The sequence below is a fragment of the Scleropages formosus genome, chromosome 6 (genome assembly GCF_900964775.1).
Source record: "Scleropages formosus chromosome 6, fSclFor1.1, whole genome shotgun sequence".
Taxonomy (NCBI): domain Eukaryota; kingdom Metazoa; phylum Chordata; class Actinopteri; order Osteoglossiformes; family Osteoglossidae; genus Scleropages; species Scleropages formosus.
This window is the reverse complement of record NC_041811.1, coordinates 9,258,512-9,283,417: the sequence shown is the minus strand read 5'-3', so window position 1 is coordinate 9,283,417 and position 24,906 is coordinate 9,258,512. Positions and strand designations below refer to the sequence as shown.

General features: G+C 50.2%; 1 protein-coding gene across 2 annotated transcripts in view; it reads left to right on the top strand.

Moving 5' to 3' along the window:
- Positions 1 to 441: 441 nt before the first annotated feature.
- arrdc1b (arrestin domain containing 1b) overlaps positions 442 to 24,906 on the top strand; it is a 39,726-nt gene continuing 15,261 nt past the window's right edge. For both annotated transcript variants that reach the window (XM_029252908.1, XM_018732964.2), the window contains exons 1-2: positions 442 to 667; positions 23,895 to 24,005. In XM_029252908.1, the coding sequence (XP_029108741.1) occupies positions 550 to 667; positions 23,895 to 24,005 (229 nt within the window). In that variant the 5' untranslated portion in view covers positions 442 to 549. The remainder of the gene's footprint in view (positions 668 to 23,894; positions 24,006 to 24,906) is intronic.

Below are 24,906 nucleotides of genomic sequence, written 5' to 3'. Positions count from 1 at the left end.
TTATTCTGGAGATTCGTGGTATCTTCAGCAGGGTGCCAGTGCGGGTGGTCTCCTCAGTCACGTGGCCCGTAAAGGAGCAACCAGGGTAAAACCCTTCCGAAGTTGTACAGATCGCGTGCAGTGAGTGAGTGAGCGAGGCAGGCAGCGCGGATCGCTGGCGATGCGTTGCGGACCCTCGCACTGGAATTGGACGAGTTCCATCAATCAGCTCACACTCTCAGCCAGGCAGCCCTCGGATCACACACTACGAAACCCATTTACAGCATATTAAACCGATGTAAATATATCAAACGCCGTCGGAAGACGAGTGAAGCACGTTAAGTGCAAAGCGTCGCATGCTAAGAGGAGGATAATGCGGTAAAAGGAGGTAAAAGGGGCGTGGTCACGGTTGAGGGCGTGCCGACTGTGTGCGGTGTGACTGTGACGTCAGCGCCCGCCGCGCGCGCACGGAGGCTCGGGGCAGGTGGAGCGCGCGCGCGCGGCTCCCGTTCCCGCACGAGTCACAACCGCGCAGCGTAGCCCTTCGCTCCGCACGCGGCCAGCATCATCATGGGCAAGCTGCAGGAATTCGAGATCTCCTTCGCCAGCAACAAGGTGGTGTACAGCCCCGGGGAGTCCATCTCGGGGACGGTGAAGATCACCACGGCGACCCCCCTGCAGTGCAAAGGTGAGTGCGGGGGGGGGGGTCCGCCGGCGGCGCGTGTATCTCCACCAAGCTGCCGGTTGAGACTCAACGGCGGCAGCGCTGCGCTTCCATGATTTTTTTTTTTTTTTACCGGAACGCTTCCGTGAAGTCCAGCAGCAAGTTGTGCCGTAGTCCATATGACATATTATGATCATATTGGCTCGGGAACGGGCGGGTCCTCGAACTATTGTTAAGATTAGGTCATTTTTTACTCTGAGTGAGTGTTGCTTTCACTTGTGAACTGACCCCTGGCGCGTGAGTTAGAGTGTATCGCGCGGTTATGCGGTCTCCGGCGGTCAGACTTGAACAGTAATAAATTGGCGCGTGTGTGTGTGTTACCTGGCCGGAAGGTGTCTAGTACCTGTTACCCAAAGATTGCTTCGACGCCGTGCGCGGAAAAGCGCGGTTTAGATGTGGTGCTGTGTTTCTACACGTCCTCTTTTACAGCCCAGGTGCTGCTTATTAGCAGATATGCAAATCAGCTCGTGCCTTTCCTTTAAGGGAACTACAGGCCGCCAGTGGGCTCAGTCAGTGCTAATGAGTCTGGCATCACCGTGGTATGTACACTGACACACTGGTGTACAAAGTAACGTGGAAAGAAGAGTCGTTCAACAGGTGAAGGCGGGTCCCGGCACAGTCGGTGTGGCAAACAAAGTGCACAGTACACTGAGGAGATGCATTATTATAATGTATAATGATTATACAAATGAAAAGACACATCAGTATAAACTATAATGAGGAGATATTGTACTAATGAGGGTAATGCACGAATGGGGGGATCTGTTGAAATGATGAGGGGAGGCCGTTCGATTGAGAGAAATTGGCGTGATGGGCGGATCCCGCAATAATGAGGTGACCCGTTTGAACAATGAGGAGAGTCGTTCGAATGAGGAGATGCTATATGGTTGAAGCACGTTTAGATAATGAGGAGGTTCAGTTAAATAATGAGGAGATGCTGTGTGATTGAAACAATGAGTCTGTAGTCGTGAGGAGATTTGATTAAATAATGAGTAGATACTGTATGACTGAAATAGCGTAACAATGGGACGTGTTGAAATAATGAAGTACTAAAATAATGATGGAGGCTCAGAAATAATGAGATGCATTGATATAATGCCATGAGACTGTTAATGAGGAAATAGTGTGCTTATGGTGGTATGCACCGTACTAATGAGGAGGTATGTTGTGTTGAAGAGATTTGCTGAAATGAGTTGATACCGTACTAATAGGGAGATTGACTGAAATAATGAGATCCTGTATGACAGAGATGCACTGAAATAATGAGGAAACACTGCAGCTGAGGTGAATTAAAATGAGTACATATTGTAGTAGTAATAAGCAGATTCGTTCAAATCACAAGGAGATGCTGTACGTCTGAAATGCATTCAAATAATGAGGAGATACTGTAATAATGAGATTTGTTGAAATAATGACGAGGTGCTATGATAACGACGAGATTCACTGAAACGAGGCATTGATATAAGGAAATAAGACTATTAATTAGGAAATACTGTGCTTATGATGGGATTCCCTGTACTAAGAGGAGGTGTGTTGATGAAGAGATTTGCTGAAATAATGAGATTTAATTGCTGAGATACTATAGTAATAATGGGATATACTGCACAAATGAGGTGTTAATTGAGGGGGACACGTGGAAATAAGGGAATACTTTTTGTGAGGTGTTATACTGCACTGACGAGACCTGTGATGCCCTGTATCCACGTGGTCCTTTCGCACATGTTGGTCATTCTCTCTTGCAGTGACCACTGAGTCGCAGATCCCCTAACTTGAGGAAGCCTCGCACTTTGTGGAGGCTGGAGTGAGACAGGTGAATGTGGTTTGGAGGTATCGTCCCCGGTGCTCGGTGATGAACGGGTGACTAACCGCAGTGCGGCTCCTCTGGCTCCCACAAAGGACCCATTGTCTCCGACGCCTTCGCACGGGGGAGTTCTTAGAATGCTCACGCACCGCTCAGGTGGGCCGTCCGTCGCGTCTTGGAGGACCGGAGTGCTCTCGACGTCAAATACGTCAGACTATGCACGATCGACCGCTGTGCCGCGCGGTGCGTACGGCCATCTAGAGAGTCGTGTCCGGTGCGTAGCGGAAGCGTGGCGCTCGCGACACCCGACACACGGATGGTCCCTGGGGGAGGGCGGGCGCTGGCGTGTTCTTGGGTGTCTCAGCGAATTGCTCTGCATTTATGCCTATCAAAATAGCTTCTCGGCAGAGGGCTTCGGGGAAACCGCACCGTACGTGTTCCGTGTTTTATCGGCTCCCTTGTAACCCCTCGCCCTCTAGCAGCTCCTGGATTTGGGGTCTTCAGCTGAAAAATACATTTTGCAGTTTTGACAAGTTTACAGTTGCTGGCAGCAATGGACTGATGTCCCATCCAGGGTGCAGCCTGAATCAAACGCTCTACTTCCAGGGTAGACTCTGGAGCACCATCACCATACGCTGGACAAGCTGTTACTGAGATGGATGGATGGATGGATGCATAAGCTCAGGTAGATGTTGTTCAGGACTTTTAATCATTTTTGCAGTCTGCTTGTCCACTTTGTCCAGGTCCCAACACTCCAAGCGGGAACAATCGGCACGCTTCGTTTCCTGTGCCTTTGTGTTACCCCACCTGTGCAACCGCACTCCGTTTGACCGAAGAGGTAAAAACAGGGTAAGAAATAACCCAGGGAATTCTTTCCCCAGACTTCCCACGCTCCAGTTTTAGGCGCGGGGTGTCGCGCAAGTGTGAAGCCGAGTCTGTGCGTTTCCCCCTTTTCAGCGATTATATGGCGCTGTTGACAGCGTGGTGGGAAAGGAATGTCTGGAAATGAAAAGCGACGCGGATCCTGTGGTGGACACTGTTGTGCCGCTTCTTCACATGTTTGTTTAGAAAGTAGAAGATCAGCGCCTTAGCCGCTGCACGTGGGCCTCAGCCCTGCCGAGCCGCCCGCATTTGAATGCTGTCAGGTATACCGATTTAAATAGCCCTGCTTTCGGATCAGTCGCAGCACGAGAGGAGAGAGACGTTGTCTAATCTGAGCAGCGGTCCTTTCTCAGTATATTTAAATATTATCCATATTCATGCGGTCTCTATGCTCTCTAATGTGGATCCATCCTGATTTAAAAAAAAAAAAAAAAAAAAAAAATAGATACAAGCAATCAATAAACCGCTAATTCCCTCTTGTCGCCACATCCACGTAGCCGGTCCTCTGCCGTTATTTGTCTTTCAAAGGCGGCTGAGACTGGCGGTCTGAAAGCCGAACCGCTCCACCTCTCCAGGCAGGACGCCATTGTGCATTAAAGGGAGATGAAAACGGGATGGAAGTATTTATCTTCTGCCTGGCTGGCTGAGCATCGCCTTTCAGGTTTTGCTAGGACGTGAACGCCCCGAATCGGCGACGTCCGCAGCTGCCGCACCTCGGGGCTGTGCACGACCTGCTGCATGTCAGCCAGCCCCTTGGTCTAAAGTGTACCTGTCAACGATTACCCTTAGGTATACTATTTATTCTGGATTTCCTTAAGTCTCACATCTGAGATTTAGTTTCCCATATTCTCAGATGTCACAGTTGGTGAAAGCCTGCATTTTATCATTAATATTACACTTACTGTGTTTAACTGACACCTTTGTCTAAGGAGCCTTACTACATTAGGGTTGTATACTGTGCTACTGACAGTGATTTACCCATTTATACATTTGGGTGTTTTTTTTTTTTTTTTTAAAACTGCATTAGCTTAGAGTAGGTACCTTGATCAAGGGTACAACAGTAGAGGTTTTAACTCAGGTTCTTCAAGTCCAAGGTGGGGATTTTAACCTCTGTGCTGAAATAGTGTGAAAACTGCTTTGCTGCCTACTGGGAGCTTTGATGTATCCCTCCTGGTAAAGAGAAAGGTAAATACCGAGAGCAGTATAAGGATAATTAGTTTTAGAGTTAGGGTTTGCGATAGGTTTAGGATTGGGTTAGAGTCGGTCTTAGTGTTGGAGATGGTGTTAGAGATTGGGATTAGGGTTAGGGTTAGGCTTTGCAGTAAGCGGTAGTGTTGGTGTTAGTTAGGGTTAGTGTCTGCATCTAAGTCTTTCTGTTGATATAATGCAGACATTGTATTCTCTATGAGATGTATGTCGCTTTGGAGAAAAGCGTCTGCTGAATGAATAAATGTAAATGTTTTAGATTTATAGATAGTAGTAATGTTAAGGTTCGGTTTTGTGGTAGGGTTAGAGGTGGTGTTAGAGATTGTGTTAAGGTTAGGGTTTGCAGTGTGTTTAGGGTTAGAGGTAGGGTTATGATTTTTGTTACACGAGGCCCAAGCCCACTTCTTCAGCCCAGGTGGGATTGGGAGGAGCTTTTCCCAGGAGTCCTGCTTTGACCGGTGCTCTTGTGCGGTGGTCTCCACAATACCCGAGGCCCCTCTTAACCCAGGTTCGCATTTGTCTCCTATGCTAAAGCTGGAGACCTTGCTGTTCAGAAAGGCCTCCCGTTGAACTGATGAATTGCTCGGCGATTTCCGAACTCGTTCATCCATCAGTTAGACAGCGGGGCCCTCCAGGATGGAAATTAAGTTCTCTGTTTCTTCCAAATTTTGCACTGCTGCCTTCTTAATCAGCCCTTGTCTGAGGCCTCATTGTGCTCAAATAAGCACCTTTTTGAAGGGAAAAACAGCGGTTTCCTTCCCGGTGTTTGAACTGACAACCATGTGTTTGTAATTTGAAACGATGCCGAGCTTCTCTCCTAAACATTTTTGCGTGATGTAAGCCTTCGTCGTGATCAGAGAACTACTTTTCTCGAGGGAGTAAAAGTCGTTTCTCTCCTGGGTTCCGAACTGATGGCGGTTTGATCGCAAATTCTTCAACCGTGACACCGGCTCTGGTGCCGTCTCAGGGCTACAACTTCCTTGATCGGTCGTGGGTTTCGTGGCAGGTTCTGCGTGCATATTAAGTGACGTGACCCAAGACGCTGACCGCAGTGGTTAGCGAGGAGGAATCAGGTGCAAGGTGCACTGGACATGGGGAAAGCAAACAGTTACCTGTTCCTGTCTCGCATTAATGTGGAACATTTGTAGCTATTTTCAGAGGTCATTTGAATTTCTGGACTATTTTTAACCAAGGCATCAACAAAGCACTTACTGCTTTTTTTTTTTTCTACTGCTCACTGTAAAGTATCCAGAAATAAATGAATATCTGGTGTCCTCTTGAGATATGAACTCCACATGAGCAGCTTCAGTCAATGTCTAGCTGTTCTAACGGGTAAAACAATAAGCTCTACATTCTGGTCTTTTGGCACGACCCATTTGCTTTGCTAATAATTTACCAGGGTAATGATCTGTCAGCAGTGTGCTGTAGCCTGTGGGCAGGGTCGCTGTGGAGGTGTGGAAGCCACGTTGTTCTCCTGTGGATCCGCACCTCTGAGATGTAGCAGCAAATGATTAACAGGTGAGACATCCATCCATCCACCCATCATTTTCCTAAAGACCTGAACACTTGGAATACCTTCCAACTTGCTGAGGAACCATTGGGTATCTTTGGTCCATTGTATAGTAATGCAATTGTTGGACCGCAACAAGTAGACGTTGGGTTGTGTTGGCTCCACAGGCGCTCTTGCCTTTATTCCTTCGTCTGGTCACTCATCCGCTAATCAGCAGTGACCCCTCAAAATGCTCGGGAATGGGTTGAGCACGTGCCCTGCTGTCTGACCATGTTAAAATTCCTGTTAGGTTCCCCTCGGTTGACGTCTATCACATCTGCTCTTTGGTTTTTCCACCCTTCGGTGGTGCATCTGCTGAACTCCAAATATAAGGCACCGCATTTCATCCTTGCCTGCTGGGGCATCATGCCGACCAAAATGGGAACAGTAGTCGTTGGAAAGCGTCGGCCCGACTGCATGCTTTCGTTGGAGAGTCTGTACCCGTTGTGGGGGCTGTGTAGGTGGAGTCATAGTCGACTCTTGGCGACCACTCGTGTAGTACTCACCGCAGGGGAGGATGGGTCAGTGGTTAACCACTGCTTTCTTCTGCACATATCTAGGCTGAGGGAGAACATGCAAACTCTATGCAGACGACAGGATTCAGACTGAGATAAGAAACTGCAGAGCAAGAAGTGAGAGTCACCAGTGCTACCCGCTGTGCCACCGTTTCTCTTTACGAAGTCCCTAAAGGTTAGAGGAAATGACGAGTAACTTTGGTTTATGTATAGGGTTAGGGTTATTTTCAGAAGAAGCCATTTAAATCAGAGCTTCCGATTCCTTTTTTCGAGGGGCACGTTGTCTCAGGTTTAGACTTGCTTTTGTAATGGAAAAAATTAACATGTAAGAATTTACCCCTGTGTGAATGAACCTGCTGTAGCGGGAACTGATTCCTTTGCGCTTAGGCGTGCGGCCCAATGCCTTGACAGCCAGCGTGGTTTTCGGGCCGGTAGAGTTTTCTCCCGTCATACTTTGTTGTGGAGCGGAGGTCAAACCCTTTATGCTTTCCTGCCTTCTTTTCCAAAGAGCGGTCATCTAGAGTCCACGATGACTTGAAGGAACCTCCGCTGTACACTCCCGGTCGTAACGCACCTGCCAGGTGAGTCACAGCTCAGAATGGGCCTGTAGAGTCAAACTGGGTGGAGACTGAAGGGTGACTAAACCCTGGTGGCATGAGGTTACAGCGTTTCCCTTTCAGGTTTATTTATGAACTCTGCCAGAGCAATCTGGCCACATCGCCGACAACTGGATTTGCAGTAGTCCTAAAGCTGAGCCACCAGATCCCAGAGGTCACCGATTTTTTTTCCCTCCAGGTGTTAATGACTGCACTGCAGCCTTATTGGAATTGGAAGCCAGTCGGTGACATTCTAGATTGGTGTTAATCGCTCTTCCAGGGCTGTAAAAAAACGTCAATGTGGCTCTCTTGTCGCAAACAGTGCTCTCTGCAGCTGAGCTCCTTCTCTACACAAAAGGAAGCTTGTACCTGAGGGTCCTGCTTTGGACATGGTCCCTTGGCAGGAGCTTGGCAGTCAGGCCCTTGAGGTATTTAAAAGACTGAGTTCATCTTATTTAGTCCAGGTGTGGACAGGCATCCCTGTCCCTGAGCAGCAAGAGCAGGGGTGGGGTGATTGTGAGCTCGACTCGCCCTACCAGTTCACAATGTGCCCCTTGGTCAGGTAGCAGCCGTCCAAATCTTGCTGTGATTCCGTGCGCCGTTGTAACCAAGCCCCTCCTCACCTTCGGCTCGTTGCACCTGGGAGCCTTTGGTCCTGTCGTGCATGGTGAAGCACGTCTCCTCTGGGAGTCGTCCCTGCACCCCGTGACATGGGTACGATGGCATTGGAGGTGTGCCAAAGAGCCCTGGCTAGGTTGCAAACAGTCCGCCAGTCAGGGGGCCCAAGGGAGGCACCCTTCTGTCCAACCTCTCACCTCCAGCCTTTGGTGAAATGCCTTTTAAAAGCAGGGGGGATCAAGTGGCATAGCTTCTGCCTTCAGTTCAGATCCCACTTCTTGCTGTAATACTCTTGAGCGAGGTACTTGCCCTAAATTGAGCAGGGCGATGCGGCCGGTCTAAGGCTCTGGATTTAGGTTCCAGTCTCTCCGGAGGCGTGGCTTCGAATCCCACCGCTGCCAGTGTTGCGGGCCACTCTCTCGGAGCAAGACGCCTGGCCTCGGACCGTATGTTAAATTGGAGACGCTGACTTCGGGCGGCATGGTGGCACAGCGAGCAGCGCTGCCATCTCACGGCGCCTGGGTGGTGCAAGAGGACGTGGGTTCGATCCCCGCTCAGTCTGTGTGGAGTTTGCAAGTTTTCCCCATTTCCTACAGGTGCTCTGGTTTCCTCCCACAGTCCAAGGACATGCTGTTCAGGTTCCCCCATAGCGTGTGAGTGACGAAGAAAGTGTGTGTGTTCCGCTGATGTATGGATGAGTGACCCAGTGTAAGCAGTGTATCTAGCAGTGTAAGTCACCGTGGTGAATAAGGTGTGTGGGCTCATAACGCTACATAGAGTTCATTGGAAGTCGCTTTGGAGAAAAGCATCTGCTAAATAAATGTAAAATGTAAATTGCTCCAGTAAAATTACCTTGCTGTATAAATGGGTAAATAATTGTAACCTTAACACTGTAATTCGCTTTGGACAAAAGTGTCGGCTAAATGAATAAATGTAAATTGATACAGTAGAAATGACCCAGTTTTATGAATCGGTAAATCAGTTTGCAGTTGTAAAAGTGAAGGTGGACATCGAGTATGTTTGATTTTATTTTCCTCACGTTTCCAGCATCCAGCTGCGTACCTTAATCCTGCTAATTGATTCCAAGCTTAGTACTACATGATGGCTGTGCACTTTACAACCGTTTCACAAGAACCTCTATAAAAGCCTGTTGCAACGTGGTCGCGAGGGTACAACCGCCGTCCTCCCAAGTATCCATACAGTAAACATCCTGTTTTTCCCTCTTCTTTCCTTTCGGATCCAGACGACTTTGTGGTCCGTTCCTCGCGTGGCTCGTTCCGCTTGCGGTTCGGCTACCGCCCGGGTCCGCGAAGCCTTGCACCGTGAGCCGCTGGGGGCTGGGCTGGGCTGCTTGGGAAGGGAGGGTCCGCATTCCTGAAGAGATGACCTTTTCTCCCCGGCGCTTCGTCTCCTCCTCCACCTCTGAGATCCCTCTTGGGTTTAGGAGAACACAGAGGCTGTTCAGAGTGGAAATTTGTCCCAAAGAAAATTGAGGTGGCGGTTTGGGAGGTTGTGTTCGGGGGGCTTTGTTGGTGGTAGGTGTAGGTTTCCACCCCCCCCCCCCACCCCTGTTTCTTGCTCTGTCTCAGCCAGGAATCCTCAGGGCATTAAGAGACACAACAACCATATTGGGCACCGTAGTGGGTTTGGGTTCGCACAGGCTCTGGAGCACCGTGACCCTGCAGTTATTGATGATGGGTGGATGAATCATTTGCTTTACTCCCTTCACGGTGGCTTTTCTTTTGGACACGGATCAGAATGGGTTACCACGATACTAGAAGGGACAACTGGTAGCATAGTGGTTAGGGTTGTTACCTTTGGATCTTAAGCTCGCAGGTTCAATTCCCACCTCCAGCTGTAGTACCCTTGATCAAGGTACTTGCCCTAAATCGCTCCGTTGAAATTACCCAGCTGTATAAATGGGTTAAAAAAATTTTAAGTAGCTTAACATAGTCAGTTGCTTTGGAGAAAAGAATCAGCTAAATGAATAAATGTAATGAATAAATGGTACCACAGACTGTCCAACGTGACAGTTAACCTCTCTCATTCACGTCCACTCTATTAAAATCTTAATCTAAGATAAAAAGAAATCAAAACAAAGCCATAAAATCCATATTAGCTACACTAAAATACCTCCAGTAGTCATGGTGGCTGATAGCTCTATTTAAGACCTTATGTCCTATTCCAGCACAGGTGCATTTCGGGTACTCGGCTTCTCAAGCGGCAGGCGAGGACTGTCGACCGTGAGCGTGCGGAACAGACGGTAACTGACGCTCGGAGTGGTAGCGTGGTTGCCGCGTCACTTGGGCTCAGTGCCGGTTTCGAGATATTGACGGGATGCGAACGCCATCCCCGCCCACCTCCGATGGCCGGGCTCCTCGGGAGTCCCCTGCTTCCACTCGCCGAAGTACGCCGTCCCGAGCGTGGGAGGCGAAGCAGGCAGTTTGGAAGAAATTCTCCTCCTCGGTGCTATAAATCATGCCAGTCATGAATAAGCAAGCGTGCAAGGCGCTGATGCTGTGGGTTCGAGTGCTGGGCAACGAGTCTGTACGCACGGGCCCCGTTTCGTATCGCTCCAATAATCTTATTTATAGGGAGTGACTTGCAGTTTTGCATGTTTACGGTGCTGGGTATTTTATCAGACAGCTGTTTGTTCACCGTACCTGCAGAGTGCAGGGTTGTGTTCATTTCTGTTTATATTTATATAACCCACAGGTGGAGACCTAGGTCAGCCTTCCAGTGGGGTGAGAGACCCCTGCGTTCCACTTCTTGGATGTCTCTCGCGTGGAAGGACATGACCGGTCATGGGCTGGAGGCTCATTCGTCTGGGGATATTTTCCATATTTCCATGTTTTGCACGTTTCAACCTTAGAGGTGCGGTGAAATGCAGAGTGCGGATGGAGTCTGAAAGCAGCGGTGATTTCGCTCTGCGTTTGTGCTTGTGTGTGTGTGGGGTGGTGGTTCTTTACCGCTGCTGTGATTCATTCAAGTTGCTCAATGTACGGCCAATAATAGCTGGTGCTGTTTTACCGGGGTGGAGTACCGTGTTCGCGGGACTCATTAGGAAACGGAGCAGTTAACAGTCACGAGTGTGAGAGGCCCCTGTGGCACCGAGCCCCTCCCACCGCTGTTGTGATTCACGCAGGTGTTCGGCGCTCACCTGCACGTGGGCGGTCCTGGCTAACAACGCGCGCTGGCCATTCGACTCAACGTGAACCGGTTCGGCGAGGAGCGGCGTGACCTTTTTGAGGAACACAGCGGTCGCGCTCGCGGGCCCCGTGATGCGGTGGTTGACGTCAGCCTGAACTTTTATTCTCCCTAATCTGATGCTCACGTTGCCTTACCTGGAAAATGGAGTGAACTAGAGCCCACCCCCCCCCCCGGGTGCCAGGTGGAGAGCAGCTGTTCGTCTCTTCAGTTAATTTTCTTAGTAATTCAACATTCACTTTTTGCACCAAGTCGCAATTAATAAAAGCTTCGTAATACACGTCTCGATTCATTTAGGGGTTGGGTTTTATGGAAAACTTAGATGCAGCACAAATAAGCACTTTGCAGGACTTTAAATATTTAATCAACTTTCAGCTGCATTAATATTAAAGCTAATTTAAAATAACTGAATATAAAAATTCATTGTCTCCACAAACTCCTATTAGGTGCAGATCGTTGGCCGATTCAGCCCCTGAACTTTCTCGCCTTGTTGTTGATCACCGACCCTCAGGGATGCCAGAAACGAGCTGTAAACACTGCGGAAGCGAGTTTAACGGAGGTGGCCCCACGCTCCTGTTCTGTTTCGGTGCATTTTACCGACTAGCGTTGCCCAGACCCACGGGTGCGGGTTGTCATCGCTCTGCCGCCGACTAGTTTTAGGAAATAGATGCGTGAAGAACATTGAATGGAATGGAACCGAATGGAAAAATGAACAAATGAGCCGGAAATTCGAAGCTCCGCCGTTCTTAATACGAGGCACCGGCGCGCTTCCGTTCGTGGGAACGTCTGCGTCAGTCCCAACCTCAAAAGATACGGGCGACTTAATGGCCCTAAAGAATCTCCCCTACGTGTGCCATCGCTTCACGTTTTTAAATTTTTGCGTGGCTCCCCGTCTGCGCGCAGCCAGGGCAGATGTTGCTGAGCAAATCCATCGGCGCCCGGTAACATCTCCTCCCTCGTAACCTTGACGCCCGGGCAGCGCTTGAGCGCATTTGATAATCGTTTTTTGTGAATTAATTATTAGGTTCAGGGTGCAGGGATTAGCCGCGCGGCCGCGGGAGCCGCCTTCTCTTACGCACTCCTGGTTTTTGAAAAAGCCTTCGGCGGAACGATTAGGGCGTCGCTCCTTGGGCTGTACCGCATATATTTAAGCCTCGAGTCATTTAACTGCTCCTCCACCTGCTGGCCACTGGTGGTACCGCATGATGACTTCTGTTCTTAGATTCTTAGGCCCCTCGTACTGTTGTGGGGTCCGACAGGACGTGCTGGCGTGGCCAGCTCATTTCTGTGGGGTGTTAGGGTTCCTGTCCTTTATGACGTCATTACTGCTGCTGCTGCTCCCCCCCACCAGACTTGAGTCGGAGCAATTTTTCCACCAGTTTCTTGCCCTCGCTGGCCATCCGCGCCGATCCAGCACTCCAGATTCGATTCATGGCAGCGGCGCACGGAGGGTCACTCAATGTGTTCAGGATTCCCAAACAGGCTAGTCCTCAACAGATTGTTGGTTTATCTTAGTGGTTTCTTATTACTTGTATCCATAGCACCAGTAGTAGTTTACATACCTGTCTGCACACAGGGGTTGAACTGAATGCATTCAGTGGATATTTGTTTCTCTGCGGCGTGGCAGCTGCGACACCATCCAGGAGTTTGAACTCAGAACCTGCATCGCAAGTCCGGTGCCTTTAGCATTTTTCCCCCCGCAATGCCACCTTCGGTACCTCCACAAAGGGCTCTTGCTGGCCAACAGCAATGTTGTTCCGCATCGTAGCGGGGAGAGGGTGGGGCGAGCGGGTCTGTGACCCCCAGTCGCTAATGTAGGAGATGAGAGCGGCAGCGTTACGTAACGTGTCGTTCTGGGTAAGCCTCTTACGGTCAGCACAGGAGACCATCCCGACGGCTTTGCGCCGGTTGCGTAAGCCGAACGCCACGCTGATCTTCGAACCCGAGGCCGCAGCATCGTGCTGTTGGAGCGGGTGGTGGCGGTAATTGCCATCTGAACAATCTTGCCGTTGGGCCGTTCGTTCACTCTTTGGCGTGTGCTGTGGACAAAAGCGATGTCTCAGCAGACATAAGCGATGAGGAGATTGTCTTGGGGGGGGGGGGGGTGGTGGCGAACCGTTTGTGCTGCTTCCCTTGACAGCCTCAGCTTTGACAAGTTCTCCTTTTGATTTGCTCTGCAGAAGTTACTTGTGTCATTTTTATGCTGTTTTTAGTCGTTTTTGATTAATGTTTTTAATCTCTCTTTGAGGTGTCCATCAAGTGCATATTAATATTTACGTTTGCATTTATTTATTTACTTGACACTTTTCTGCAAAGCAACTTGCAGCGTTAATATACCAACAATTATTTACGCATTTATACAGCTAGGTCTTTTTTTTCTTGGAGCAGGGTTAATTCACTCATCAAGGGTAAATACACACATTCCTCGCTTAATGTGGTTCATGCGTTCAATGAACTCGCCCCATTATGAAAATTCCCTTTGTGAGGGGGGTCAAATTCACATCACTTCTTTCTGGAAAAAACCTAATTGGTTCCTGGAGGAACCTAAAATTAATGAAAAAATAAAAATGAAAGGTAGTTTTATCCATAACGGCGACAAGATATTTTATTATATTTTCCGAGTCTTCTTAAAAATGAACGAACTATTAAATTCACCCAACAGACATCAAAAAAAAGAGGACACCATCACAGAACCAACTACTATCAATAAATCTAACATGCTAATAAGAACTCATACTGTCATTGAAATAACAGCAGCATCCATATGCTTAAAGAACAGTTACTTTTTGGAAATCCTAGTAAGCTCACATTATCATGTTTTTAAAAAAAAAAAAAAAAAACAAATGCATGTAGGAAATAAATCATAGAAACTACCAAAAACAAGATTCTTAAGTAGGAGATGAAAAATATGCTTTAATATTGTATTGACGGGGGGGCACGATGGCATGGAGGGTTTGGCCCGTGCCTGCTCTCTGGTGGGTCTGGGGTTCAAGTCCTGCTTGGGGTGCCTTGTGATGGACTGGCATCCCGTCCTGGGTGTGTCCCCTCCCCCTCCAGCCTTGCGCCTTGTGTTGCCGGGTTACGCTCTGGTTTGCCGTGACCCTGCTTGGAGCAAGTGCTTTCAGACTGTGTGTGTGTGTTGTATTGACTGTATGACAGTAATGCCAGCAGTGAAAACACTTGTAAATATTTGTTGCAAATATAAAATTATTTTAGGCATGTCCTTTACTGTTGCACTTCCATTCATTCATCTGTCATCAATAACTGCTTGTCCACTGCGGTTTGCCCGGAGTGTCGTTCGGAAACGCGGGTTGCGACGCAGTACACGGAACCGAGACATTTCGCCTCATTAATGTGAAAGACGTAAAGAATAAAGTTCCCAGGTGTCTCTTTGCAAACCACATACACGCACACACCGTGTTGTCAGAGGTGCCGTGTAGCAGCAGAAATAAACATTTGATGCTACGTAATCTTCATCTGATCCCAAGAATGAGGTTTTGTTTGCACTACTGTAAGGGTGTTCGTGTTATTAAAGCTGTGCGATTACGATAGGACTGTATGAAAGACGGGGGGGTCAACGCCGCTTTAATTTGTTTTGAAATTTTATTTATTAAGACTTGTTTTCTAAGCAAGCCTGTATTTCACAGCCCATCTACGGCGATATGGATCCTCCCGAGGGTTGCGCAGCTGGCACCGGAGTCGGCAGCCCCCGCGGATGCGTCGGCCGCGCTCAGTGCCGCTCGCAAACGGAGCGGAAGCCCTGGAAGCGAGAAGGTTTGCTGAGTGGCGTAACTCTTAATGTGGGGCAATAAACAGCGAAGGGCTGCGGATTTATGGGAAGCGTCTATAACTTCTCCTAATGCTTGGCACGCTGGGAACCAGCCGGAGCTGGAAACATCCTCCAGATGTACAGCCATCCAGTGAAGAGACGGATTGTTGTGTGTGTGTGTGTGTGTGTGTTGGTGGGATTTGGGAGGTGGCTCTCAGCCATATAATGCCTGTGCTAACATTGCTGATCGGTCGGAAACTAAATTGCTGCCGTTTGAGGATAAAGGGAGTATGTCGTGCCTTAATGCTCAGAAAGGCAGGTAATTAAACAAACACCCTGGAGGCCCTTTATTGGTGGCTTCCGCTGAAGCTCCGCCCCTCCTGTCTCTGAACTGGGAAATACGATTGGGGCGGGAGTGCGTTTTCTGGCCGTTCGCTCCATGGTGCCGCTGCGCTGACTCATTGTTACAACGCCGTGATGTCACGGGGGTCACATTCTCCCAGAATTGCCGAGGCCCGTCCCTGATTGGCTGCATGGCCTGGCAGCGGGAGTCCCTGTTACCATGGAGATTTTTTTTTTTTTTTTTTTTTTTTTTCCCCTCCGCCAAAAGATGTTTGCATTGGCTTCAACTCACACAGCCATTAGTGTGAGAAGGTTTGCTTTGCAGTTTTTCAAAACCACAATGAAGCTCCAGGTGTCTTGATAGACAGCAGGGTTTGTGCTTTTTCATCCCAGAAGAGAGTTTTCAAAGTGATCGCAGGAAGCGTTCCAGGGCATTCTGGGAAACCACGGCGCCGTTGGGGCGAAATCCGCTTTGGGTCGTCGTCGAACCTCTGCAAGGCACCGGGAACCATCTGAGAGTGCGGTCTGTAGGCTGGCGGTCAGCATTGGTCTGTTACAGAAGCACGCAGTTTTAAAAATGTAAACGCCTCGTTTGCCAGCTCGTGTCATGGTCGTCGATACACTTTGTGCGTCGTGCCGTCAAAGGTGCTGCACTTTTGATTCTGTGTATAGCGCTGATCGTGTCGCTCCGCTCGCGACGCCTTAAATATTTCTCGCTTCTTTATTGTTTTCGTTTCTGATCATCGGAGGCGTCCTTTTGCTTACGCTCACCGATTTCGTGCTCAGGAAAAGTTAATTTAGCGGCTTCAGTTCCACATTTATTTAAAAAAGGAAAAAAAAAAAGAGGGATCACCATTGCAACATCTCATCAAATAACCTCCTCACAAGAGCTTATTACTGAAGAATTTTACAAAATATGCATCTGTTTAAAAATGACATGCAGTTGAGGTGGAACGTCGATATTAAATTGCCTGTAGAGTGCGAACGGGTGTGGGTGTGCAGGGCTTCCTTGAGATGGACTGGCGTCCCATCCAGGGTGTAAATCTCCAGGCTAAGCGCCCAGTGGCTCCTGTATAGGCTCCGGACCCCCGTGTCCCCAACAAGGACAAGTGGTTGATAAAAAAAGGATGAACGGACGTACGCGGTCAAACACTGCAGTAATTTTAACACGGGATTTACTCTAAACCGTGATGAACTGCTATCCCATCCACGATGTGCCCTGTGCTTCTGGGATGGGCTCTGGACCCGGACCGCAGGCGTGTCGCGCCGGATGACTCCGCTGTGCCGGCGGTTTCTGGGAATCTCCTGCCCACAAAGAGCGCTGCCTTGGGCCGTGTGGAGGGGGAAGCTGCATTCCTGTCATTGCTGAAGGGAACAGCAGGAGCCGCGAGCCGTCGCGCAGCCCGCTTTAACAAAGCGCGACTGCCGAGATTAGCCGGCGTAATCCTGGCGGTACCGCGGTAAATGTTTTACACGGGCAGCGGCTCGTTATCTAATCAGATTAGTGTACCCGACCTCATTTAAGATGCAAAAGTCATAGGGGACATAGTAGTAGCTCCTGTGAAGAGCTGTGCCAACGACCGGCATCAGAATCGCTTTCTCGGGCTACCGGCACACGGATGTGGGACCTGGACCACGTGGTGTAGTGATGCCAGTGTTGAACTTGTTTTGTGGTGCAGTAGGTGACATAGTGGTTGGAGCTACTGCCTTCTGCTGACGGGACCCAGGTTCGAACCCTCCTAACCCCAGTAGGGTGGTACGGTGGCACAACGAGTAGCGCTGCCGTCTCACAGCGCCTGGGTGGTGCGAGAGGACGTGGGTTCGATCCCCGCTCAGTCTAGGTGGAGTTTGCCCGTTCTCCCTGTGTCTGTGCTTTTCCTTTGGGTGCTCTGGGTTCCTCCCACAGTCCAAGGACGTTCTGTTCAGGTTCACCCACAGTTTGTGAGTGACAGAGAGAGTGTGTTCCACTGATGTATGGATGAGTGACCCAGGGTAAGCAGTGTATCTAGCAGTGTAAGTCACTGCGGTAAATAAGGTGTGTGGGCTGATAACACTACAGAGAGTTCATTGGTAGTCACTTTGAGGAAAAGCATCTGAAAAATTAAGTAACATAAATGTACTGCTGAAGTACCTTGGGCTGATATGGTAAAAGTGACCGAGCTCTACAAATGAGTAAATCGTGGTAAGTGACTTCGGAGAGGAGCGTCTGCTGCTGGGTAAATGTCAGTGTTTCCACCCTCCAGTGCTCTGCTGCTCTTCTGCTTCCTCCATGGGCCCCTGGGCAGCAGTGTCCCTCCGTGTGGGTCTGAGTCAGAGCCTCCGGCTCAAGGGCTCTTTTCATGAGGCTTCTCTGCGTCCGGCTTTCACCGTATTTCTCAAATCTCATGATGACGATGACGATGCACAGCGGGCCCTTTGTCGGACTATAATAATCCTCACAACCCACCCCAAGCCATGTTCCAGGCTTCTCCTAAGTGACCGTAATGAGTCTCAGGACCGGCGACTGTAATGCTGCGGTTGCCACATGATCCCGCACCGGGTGCGTCCCGCTGTCGCCGGCCCTCCGGTGCGGAGCTGGCTTGTCATCGCCAGCGATAGAGGTACTCTCGTTAGAGAAGCGTCCGCAATCAGACCAAGCAGAAGGCCATGTCTTCTGTTGCATCTTATTCTACTTCTTCTGGGCGTTGGAGTAAAGAACATTCCAGAAACCAACTGGCTTGTTCGCTGTGTGCGGTGCAAGTCCGTCCTGTTATCTTGCACTGTTGAAGTTGGCTGGTTACGTATGTTGTGTTTAGCTTTGACGTGTTTTGAGTTTCCTCTGGAGCCCTGTCCCTCAGAGGAGCCGAGTCCTTCTCACCGTTCAGGAAGGGTCTCGAACCCATCCCTTTCAGACCCCTTTCTCTCCTGATCTCCTGGCAGCTACATAAATGAGTTCGTCACCATGTGCTCTGATTGTCTGTGCATTTCTCATTTGAATGCCACTCCTATAGGCTGCTGCTTGAGGGATGTGACCCAGCAACATACTGGTATCCGGCGCAGGCCGCGCACCAGTAATCCCGTCTGCGTCTAAAGCTCTTCATCTGCTTTTCGTGCCCTATCGTTTACTCCGAGTTGTACATCGCTTTGGAGGATGGCTACTAAACGAATGGATGAATGCAAATGTAATTATATTATTGTTGTGATTATTTATTTAGCTCATGCCTCTCTCCGAGGCGACTGACGCTATCGGATTTATGAACAACCAAAGTGCGGCAGGCCATTTGTTCGCTGCGTCGGACTCCGTGCCGCTGGCATTCACTCAGGCCCGATGCCACCTGTCCCCTCCCCAGCGAGGCCAGATGGCTCCGCCCCTACAGGAGGGGTGAGGTGACTCGGGTCCCGTGGAACCAGCCAACCTGGTCTCCCTCCCATGTTTCTATTTATTTATATATTCATCCTTGTCGGACTGGAGGCACCCCATCCCCCACGCCTCGTGCGTCGACACATGCCGGCCTTCGCTGGCAGCGAAAGGGGCCCATCTGCCGCCTGCGCCCGTCTGGCCGCCGGCCGCCACGCGCTCGCTCTGAACCCGCGTTGGCACCCCGCCCCTCCCCCGCCGAGACGCAGGGCTCCTCTCCTTTCCTCTCTTCCGCCTGCTTTGAAACGCCGCCGACGGGAAGCCTGCGCTCTCGCTGGCTGCCGTCCATCGCTGCGTGCGGAGCTTCGCCACCCCGACCCCCAGTGAGCCTCTTCCACACACACACACACACACACACACCGCGTCCTCCCCGTCATTCCGCTCTCTCCTTAATCTGATGACTGAACTGCGAAGACGACAACACGTCCGCATACTATTTATTTCGAAAATGTGCGGCTATACAGTTACCCTCCCAGTTTGGTTCTGGATGTGCTGCACCGTTTAGATTAGCGCCGGTGTTTACTCGCCTCGTATCACAACGTCACTGATCGTCTTTGCCTCTGCAGCATGCTTAGTATTAATGTCAATATCACATTTTTTTTACGAGGGCAATTGATTTTAAGATTCCCCCCCCCCCCCCCCAAAGGTTTGTCTTGGCCGTCTCGCAGCTGAAGCTTTGCGAGAGCTGAGCGAGTTCTGGAAGGTTCTGCTACGAACAGGGGGCGATCTGAGCTCCATGCCAGATAAATGACCTGTTGGGGGGGGGTGCTGCGGCTTCAGCCGGACCTGGGTTCGAATCCCACCCGCTGCTCTAGCACCCTCAATCGAGGTACTTGGCTCAAACTCTTACGGTAGAATTTATCCAACAGCTGCTTCGGACAAAGGCATCGGAGGAACGAATGAATGGATAAACATGTTAAAATGTTGTCGCATCGCCCTGTGTGTCGGTGCGGTACGTGAAGTGAACCAGCGCGTTTGGGAGAGGACTCGCCATCAGCAGGAAAGGGAGTACAGCGGTTAAAGAATTGACTCCGCTTCCCTGTCAAGGAAGTTCCATTACAGGGAGTAAAACCTACGCCGCTGCAGTACTGGAGGGAGCAGGAGGACCAGCGCCCCCCCCCCCGAGGCGGAGCAAAGTGCACCCGCAACACTTCGCAGGCTCCTCATTAGGCTGATGGACGAGCCTCAGCCCTGGGATCCGCTTCCCCTCCTTCCGGTCCACGCGGCGCGATATCGACCGACGCGGAACCTCCAGCCACTTAAGGCGCCCCTGCTGCTGGAAGGACGAAGAGAGCGCAGCCGAAGCCCCGGCTCGTCGTCGTCATCGTCGTCGGCATTGTTGTCCTAGTTCGGTTATCCGTCGACCCTTTTCACCCGAAGCTTGATAAGTGCCCACCCTCCGCACGTCCTCAGCAGGTTAAGCAGGAGCAAGGCATGCTGGGAGCCTGAACGCCTGCCCCTCCAGCGAACATGCAATCAGTGGGGATTTGGATCTGTGAGCTCCTCTGCTGAGGTCAGCCGTCACTCTGCCGGGAAGCACTGGCGTCCACTGCGCTCTCTTAATTTGGCTGATAGAAGAGAAAAAAAATTTTTTTTTTTTTTTTTTTTTTAAACTCACCCAGATGTTTGAAAATGAGCATTTTGTCTGTAGTGGGAAACACGTCAAGTCTGGAGTTCAGTGATATCATGAAGTCGGCTGTTGGCATGAATTATCGCCCCTTTTTTCTGGGTTGGGGAGGTGCTGATGATTTTGGTCTTGAGCATTATTATTATTATTAATAATAATAATAATAATAATAATATCACTACTTGACATTTATCTTCTTAGCGGGGAGCCTGAAAACAAAGTCTTTAGAGCAGGTGCCTTCAGATCCAAAGGTCATGGGTTTGAAACCTCACCTACTGCTATGGTACTGTTGCGCAACATACTCACCCTGAATTGCTCCAGTGAAAATTACCCAGCTGCGTATGTAAATGGGTAAAACGCTCGTAAGTAGCTTCTCGCTGCGTGTCACTTTGGAGAAAAGCGACAACTAAACTAATGAACGTGACTGATCTTAGTGCAGAAGCATCGAAACACAAGAGCTGCTTTCCAACCGTTTGCTCATCTCTGAAGCTCGGCCGTTTTTACCGCGTCGGTTCAGGGCAAGTACCTTGGTCAAGGGTACTACAGCGGGGGTCTGAACTGGGGACCTTCGATTGCATGGAGGTGGCCCTAACCACTGCTCCACCTGCTGCCCGTCGAGAAACAAATGCTTAGACGAAGCGGTTTATTTCCGATGGGTATCATTGTATACACGACGTGTTCTTTCAGCGTTCCTGCTGAGAGTGCGGGAGTTGGTCGCAGTTGGTTGTCACGGCTGGTTTCCGTCAGGTGCACGGTGGTAAAAGCCCCGCGAACGTGTTCGCTTCGGGGTTTCCCTAAGCGACAGCGGCCTGCGACGGTGGCGGTAATTCACTGCTCCGAATTCAAGGACTGAACGCTGTAAGAAGCGTTGAGGAGGGAAGGAATGAAGGCAGTTGGGGTAGACGGGAATTGCTCGTTACTTAGCGTGGCATGTCCAGTCGTTGCAATACTCTGTGTGAGGGGGGGTGCGGTGGCGCAGCGGGTTTGGCCGGGTTCTGCTCTCCGGTGGGTCTGGGGTTCGAGTCCCGCTTGGGGCGCCTTGCGATGGACTGGCGTCCCGTCCTGGGTGTGTCCCCTCCCCCTCTGGCCTTGCGCCCTGTGTTGCCGGGTTAGGCTCCGGCTTACCATGTTGCAGACTGTGTGTGTGTGTGTGTGTGTGTGTGTGTGTGTGTGTGTGTGTGTGTGAGTCCCAAGCCACTGGTAATGTAGTGGTCAAAGCAGCTGCCTTCGAATCCAGAGGTTGCAGGTATGAATACCACCTACTGTTGAGCAAGGTATTTACCTTAAATTGCTTGAGTAAAATTACCCAGCCGTATAAACGGGTAAAGAATTGCCAGTAGTTTAACAGTGAAAGCTGATGCATGCAAATTTTCATTTGCGTGCAACGAAACTGCTTTTGCGGTCTCGCCACCCGGGACGGGAGGGACATGTGCTTTAATTTATTCTCGTGACGTAACCCAAACTCTGATTCCAAAAAAAAAAAAAAGAAAAAATCTGCTTTAGGGGCCACTGAAGGACACAGGATTGTGCGCTGTGCTTGAACTGTGCTTGTACTGTGTTTACACTCTACTTGGCAAAAAAGATCCCTGCAATGGGATTTTCACTCCTCTGAGAAACGGATGCAGGTCAAAAATGAAATTTTTAAGATGCTTGTCTTTTTTGTGGGACAACTGTGGTTTATTTAACGGCCCCCCCATCCTGTGTCGGAGTTACTCCATAAAGGTTAAAGTGTCCAGCTCAGGGTGATTTTACCCTGAATTTACCCATCCGTGAATCACCCATCCCTCGGGCAGCCGGTAGTGTAGTATTTAGAGCGGTCACTTTGTACTCGAAAGACATGGGCTCGAATCCCACCTCCTGTTGGCATACCCTTGACCGAGGTAGTTACCTGGATTTAATGCAGTAAAAATCACCCGGTTGTATGAATGGGTGAGTAATTGTAAGCAGCCGAACGTGGCAAGTTTGTCTGCTAGAGAAGTGTCAGGTAGATGAGTGAACGAGAATGTCTCTGGACAAATGGACAATGGCAGAGCACTTTTTGGAGAACAAGTCTGCTGGCGGAGCCACGAAGCCGAGCTGAACCAGCGGCGATCGGTTCGCGTTCGGGGTCGGCGATCTCGGTTCTGTAAAACGGAGGCCGGGGAGGGGGGTCGGATCGCGTCCCGAGGAAGGTCGCGTAGCCCGAGGGTGGACCCAAGCGATGTTAAGGGGCCCTGCACGTGCGACTCCGGACTTGGGTCGGCTCCGGGTTCTCCGAGAGTCCCGCTGCTCAGGGATCCGGACGTCGGAACCGGACGCCTGCCCTCTGAAATCAATCCGACCGGAGGAAGCGGAGGGCTGCCCGAAATTTTAACCGCGGCTGTTCCGTGGACCGCGCTCTGCGCTGCGGCGAATGCGTTTTTTCCCTCCCATCTGGAGAAAGGCCCGTGTTTTACATTTATCGTTACTAACCTGGCACCTTTTTCCAAAGCAATCTGCAATATTACAGTGATTTACTCATTTATACAGATGGGTCGTTTTTACTGTGTCGGTTCTAAGGACCTTGATCAAGAGGTGGGATTCAAACAAAGTGCTTTCAGGTTGCAAGACTACAATCCTAACCACTTACTACCTGCAGCATCTTGCCGATCTCGTACTTTTACCTCTTTTTTTACAGGGCATGTGAATATCCACCAGTTGAGTACTATATTGGTTGTATTAAAATAGGACTCGGTCACTTCCCAGGTGGTGAGGTGGTTATGAGCTTTAATTAATAGCCGGGGACTGAAGAGTTGAATTACGAAACTGCCGTCTGAGCTCCGTAACGTGAACTGTTACGAACAGAGAGCGCCGAACCCTTCGAGAAGGGTTTTGATTCTGCGGGACGCCTCGGGGGGGTCTCCAGACTTCCCACGGGGGGGCTTCCGACCCCTTTGATTCTGAAGGGTGTCGAATATATATTAAAAAAAAAAAAAAAAAAAAAAATGCCTTTGAATAATTCCTTCTTGGAGATTCACAAGTAATTTCTATAGACATCCCGAGTCTCCGGAAGTCTCCTGGAAATTGGCCCCGCCCCGAAATATTCAGAAAGCCACCAGAGAATTTTTTTAAAAAAAATGATGCAGCTGTGATTTGTTTGACCAAATAGGTTTTTTTTCCAAGTTGGGATTTCCAAAATAAACACGTGTGCTTGTTTCAGTTTTGCCCTTGCGGTGGCAGGTGGTTTCTCCAGGGGTAGTGAAAAGTCTCATGGGGACAGTGGGTAGCCTTGCGGTTAAAGATACTGCCTTTGGACCCAAAGGTCGCAGGTTCGATCTCCCCGGCTGTAGTGTTCTTGAGCAAGGTATTTACCCTAAATTGCTCCAGTAAAATTACTCAGCTGTATAAATGAGTAAATGATTGTAAGTTTGTGATAATTGTAACCTTAACAGTGCAAGTCGCTTTGGAGAGAAAACACATACACACACATTGTCTGAAACTGCTTGTCCTGAGTGGGGTTGCGGGGAACCAGAGCCTAACCCGGCAACACAGGGCGCAAGGCTGGAAGGGGAGAGGATGCACCCAGGATGGGACGCCAGTCCATTGCAAGGCACCCCAAGCAGGACTCGAACCCTGCTAGGGGCCTTGGGGAGGTGGAAGGCCGGGAGCTGCTGCCCTACTGGTTGCAACCTGGGTCACTAACTGTCACTTTTTTTACTCACAGGCATCAAGGTGAACTGCTTGGGCTCCTGCGGAGTGTCCAACAAGATGAACGACACGTCTTGGGCCGTGGAGGAGCAGTACTTCAGCCGTACGCTGTCGGTGGCGGACAAAGGTGGGCTCTCTGCAGCACGCACGCACATATACACGCACGTGTACAAACACAGGTACGTGACCGCACACACACATCTATGCGTACGCATAACAGAGTGTTCCGTTTCCCCTTCGTGTTCCTAAATGGTTCATCATTCTGAGGCGAAAAAATGATTTCCCTGATGCTTTTCTCCAGCGTACACTGCTAACCAGTGATTTACCCAGTTAAACAGCAGGGTAGTTTTTAACGCTATCAGTGTATTGCTCGAGGGTGCTACAGCAGGAAGTGGCACTTGAACCTGGGACCTTTGAGTGGGGGGTGGGAGTGCTAACCAACGCAACCAACGAACGTGGAGCGCTTCCCCTGCAGAGCCTTTAGGATGTGTATTGGTCACCTGAGATGTTTCCGGTTGGGGGAGGGGCACTGACTAACAAGATTTACCTTGAATCACCTTATGAAGGAGGGGTTTGAGTAAATTGGCTCCTTACCCTTTTGCATGGGTGGCTGCGGCTGTGGGATCCACAAGAAACTGGATGGATGTGCTGGCTAATGTGTCCCACCCCCCGACACCTAAGTCCCTGAAAACAGGCCCTTAGGCTCCTCCCCTTAAGGGGAGATGCTAAAGGGCTCATCGGCTCCATGTTCTCCACGAGCGCTGTGGTCCCCCTGCTCGAATCCAGGAGCAGGTTTACCTGCTTGTGTCCCCTTCGTGATCTCGACCCTGGGTGGAGCATGTCGGCTCAGATGCGGAGGCTTGCTGTTGCCATGGCGAGGGGCCTGCGGGGCGGCAGGTGACCCAAATCGGACGTGTCGTCTCGATGTCCCTCATCCTGCTGAGGCTGGTTACCCACACGCGGGTGGACTGAGCTGCCATTTAAGTCCTCGCGCACTATTTTGAGTGTGTGTGTGTGTGTGTGTGTGT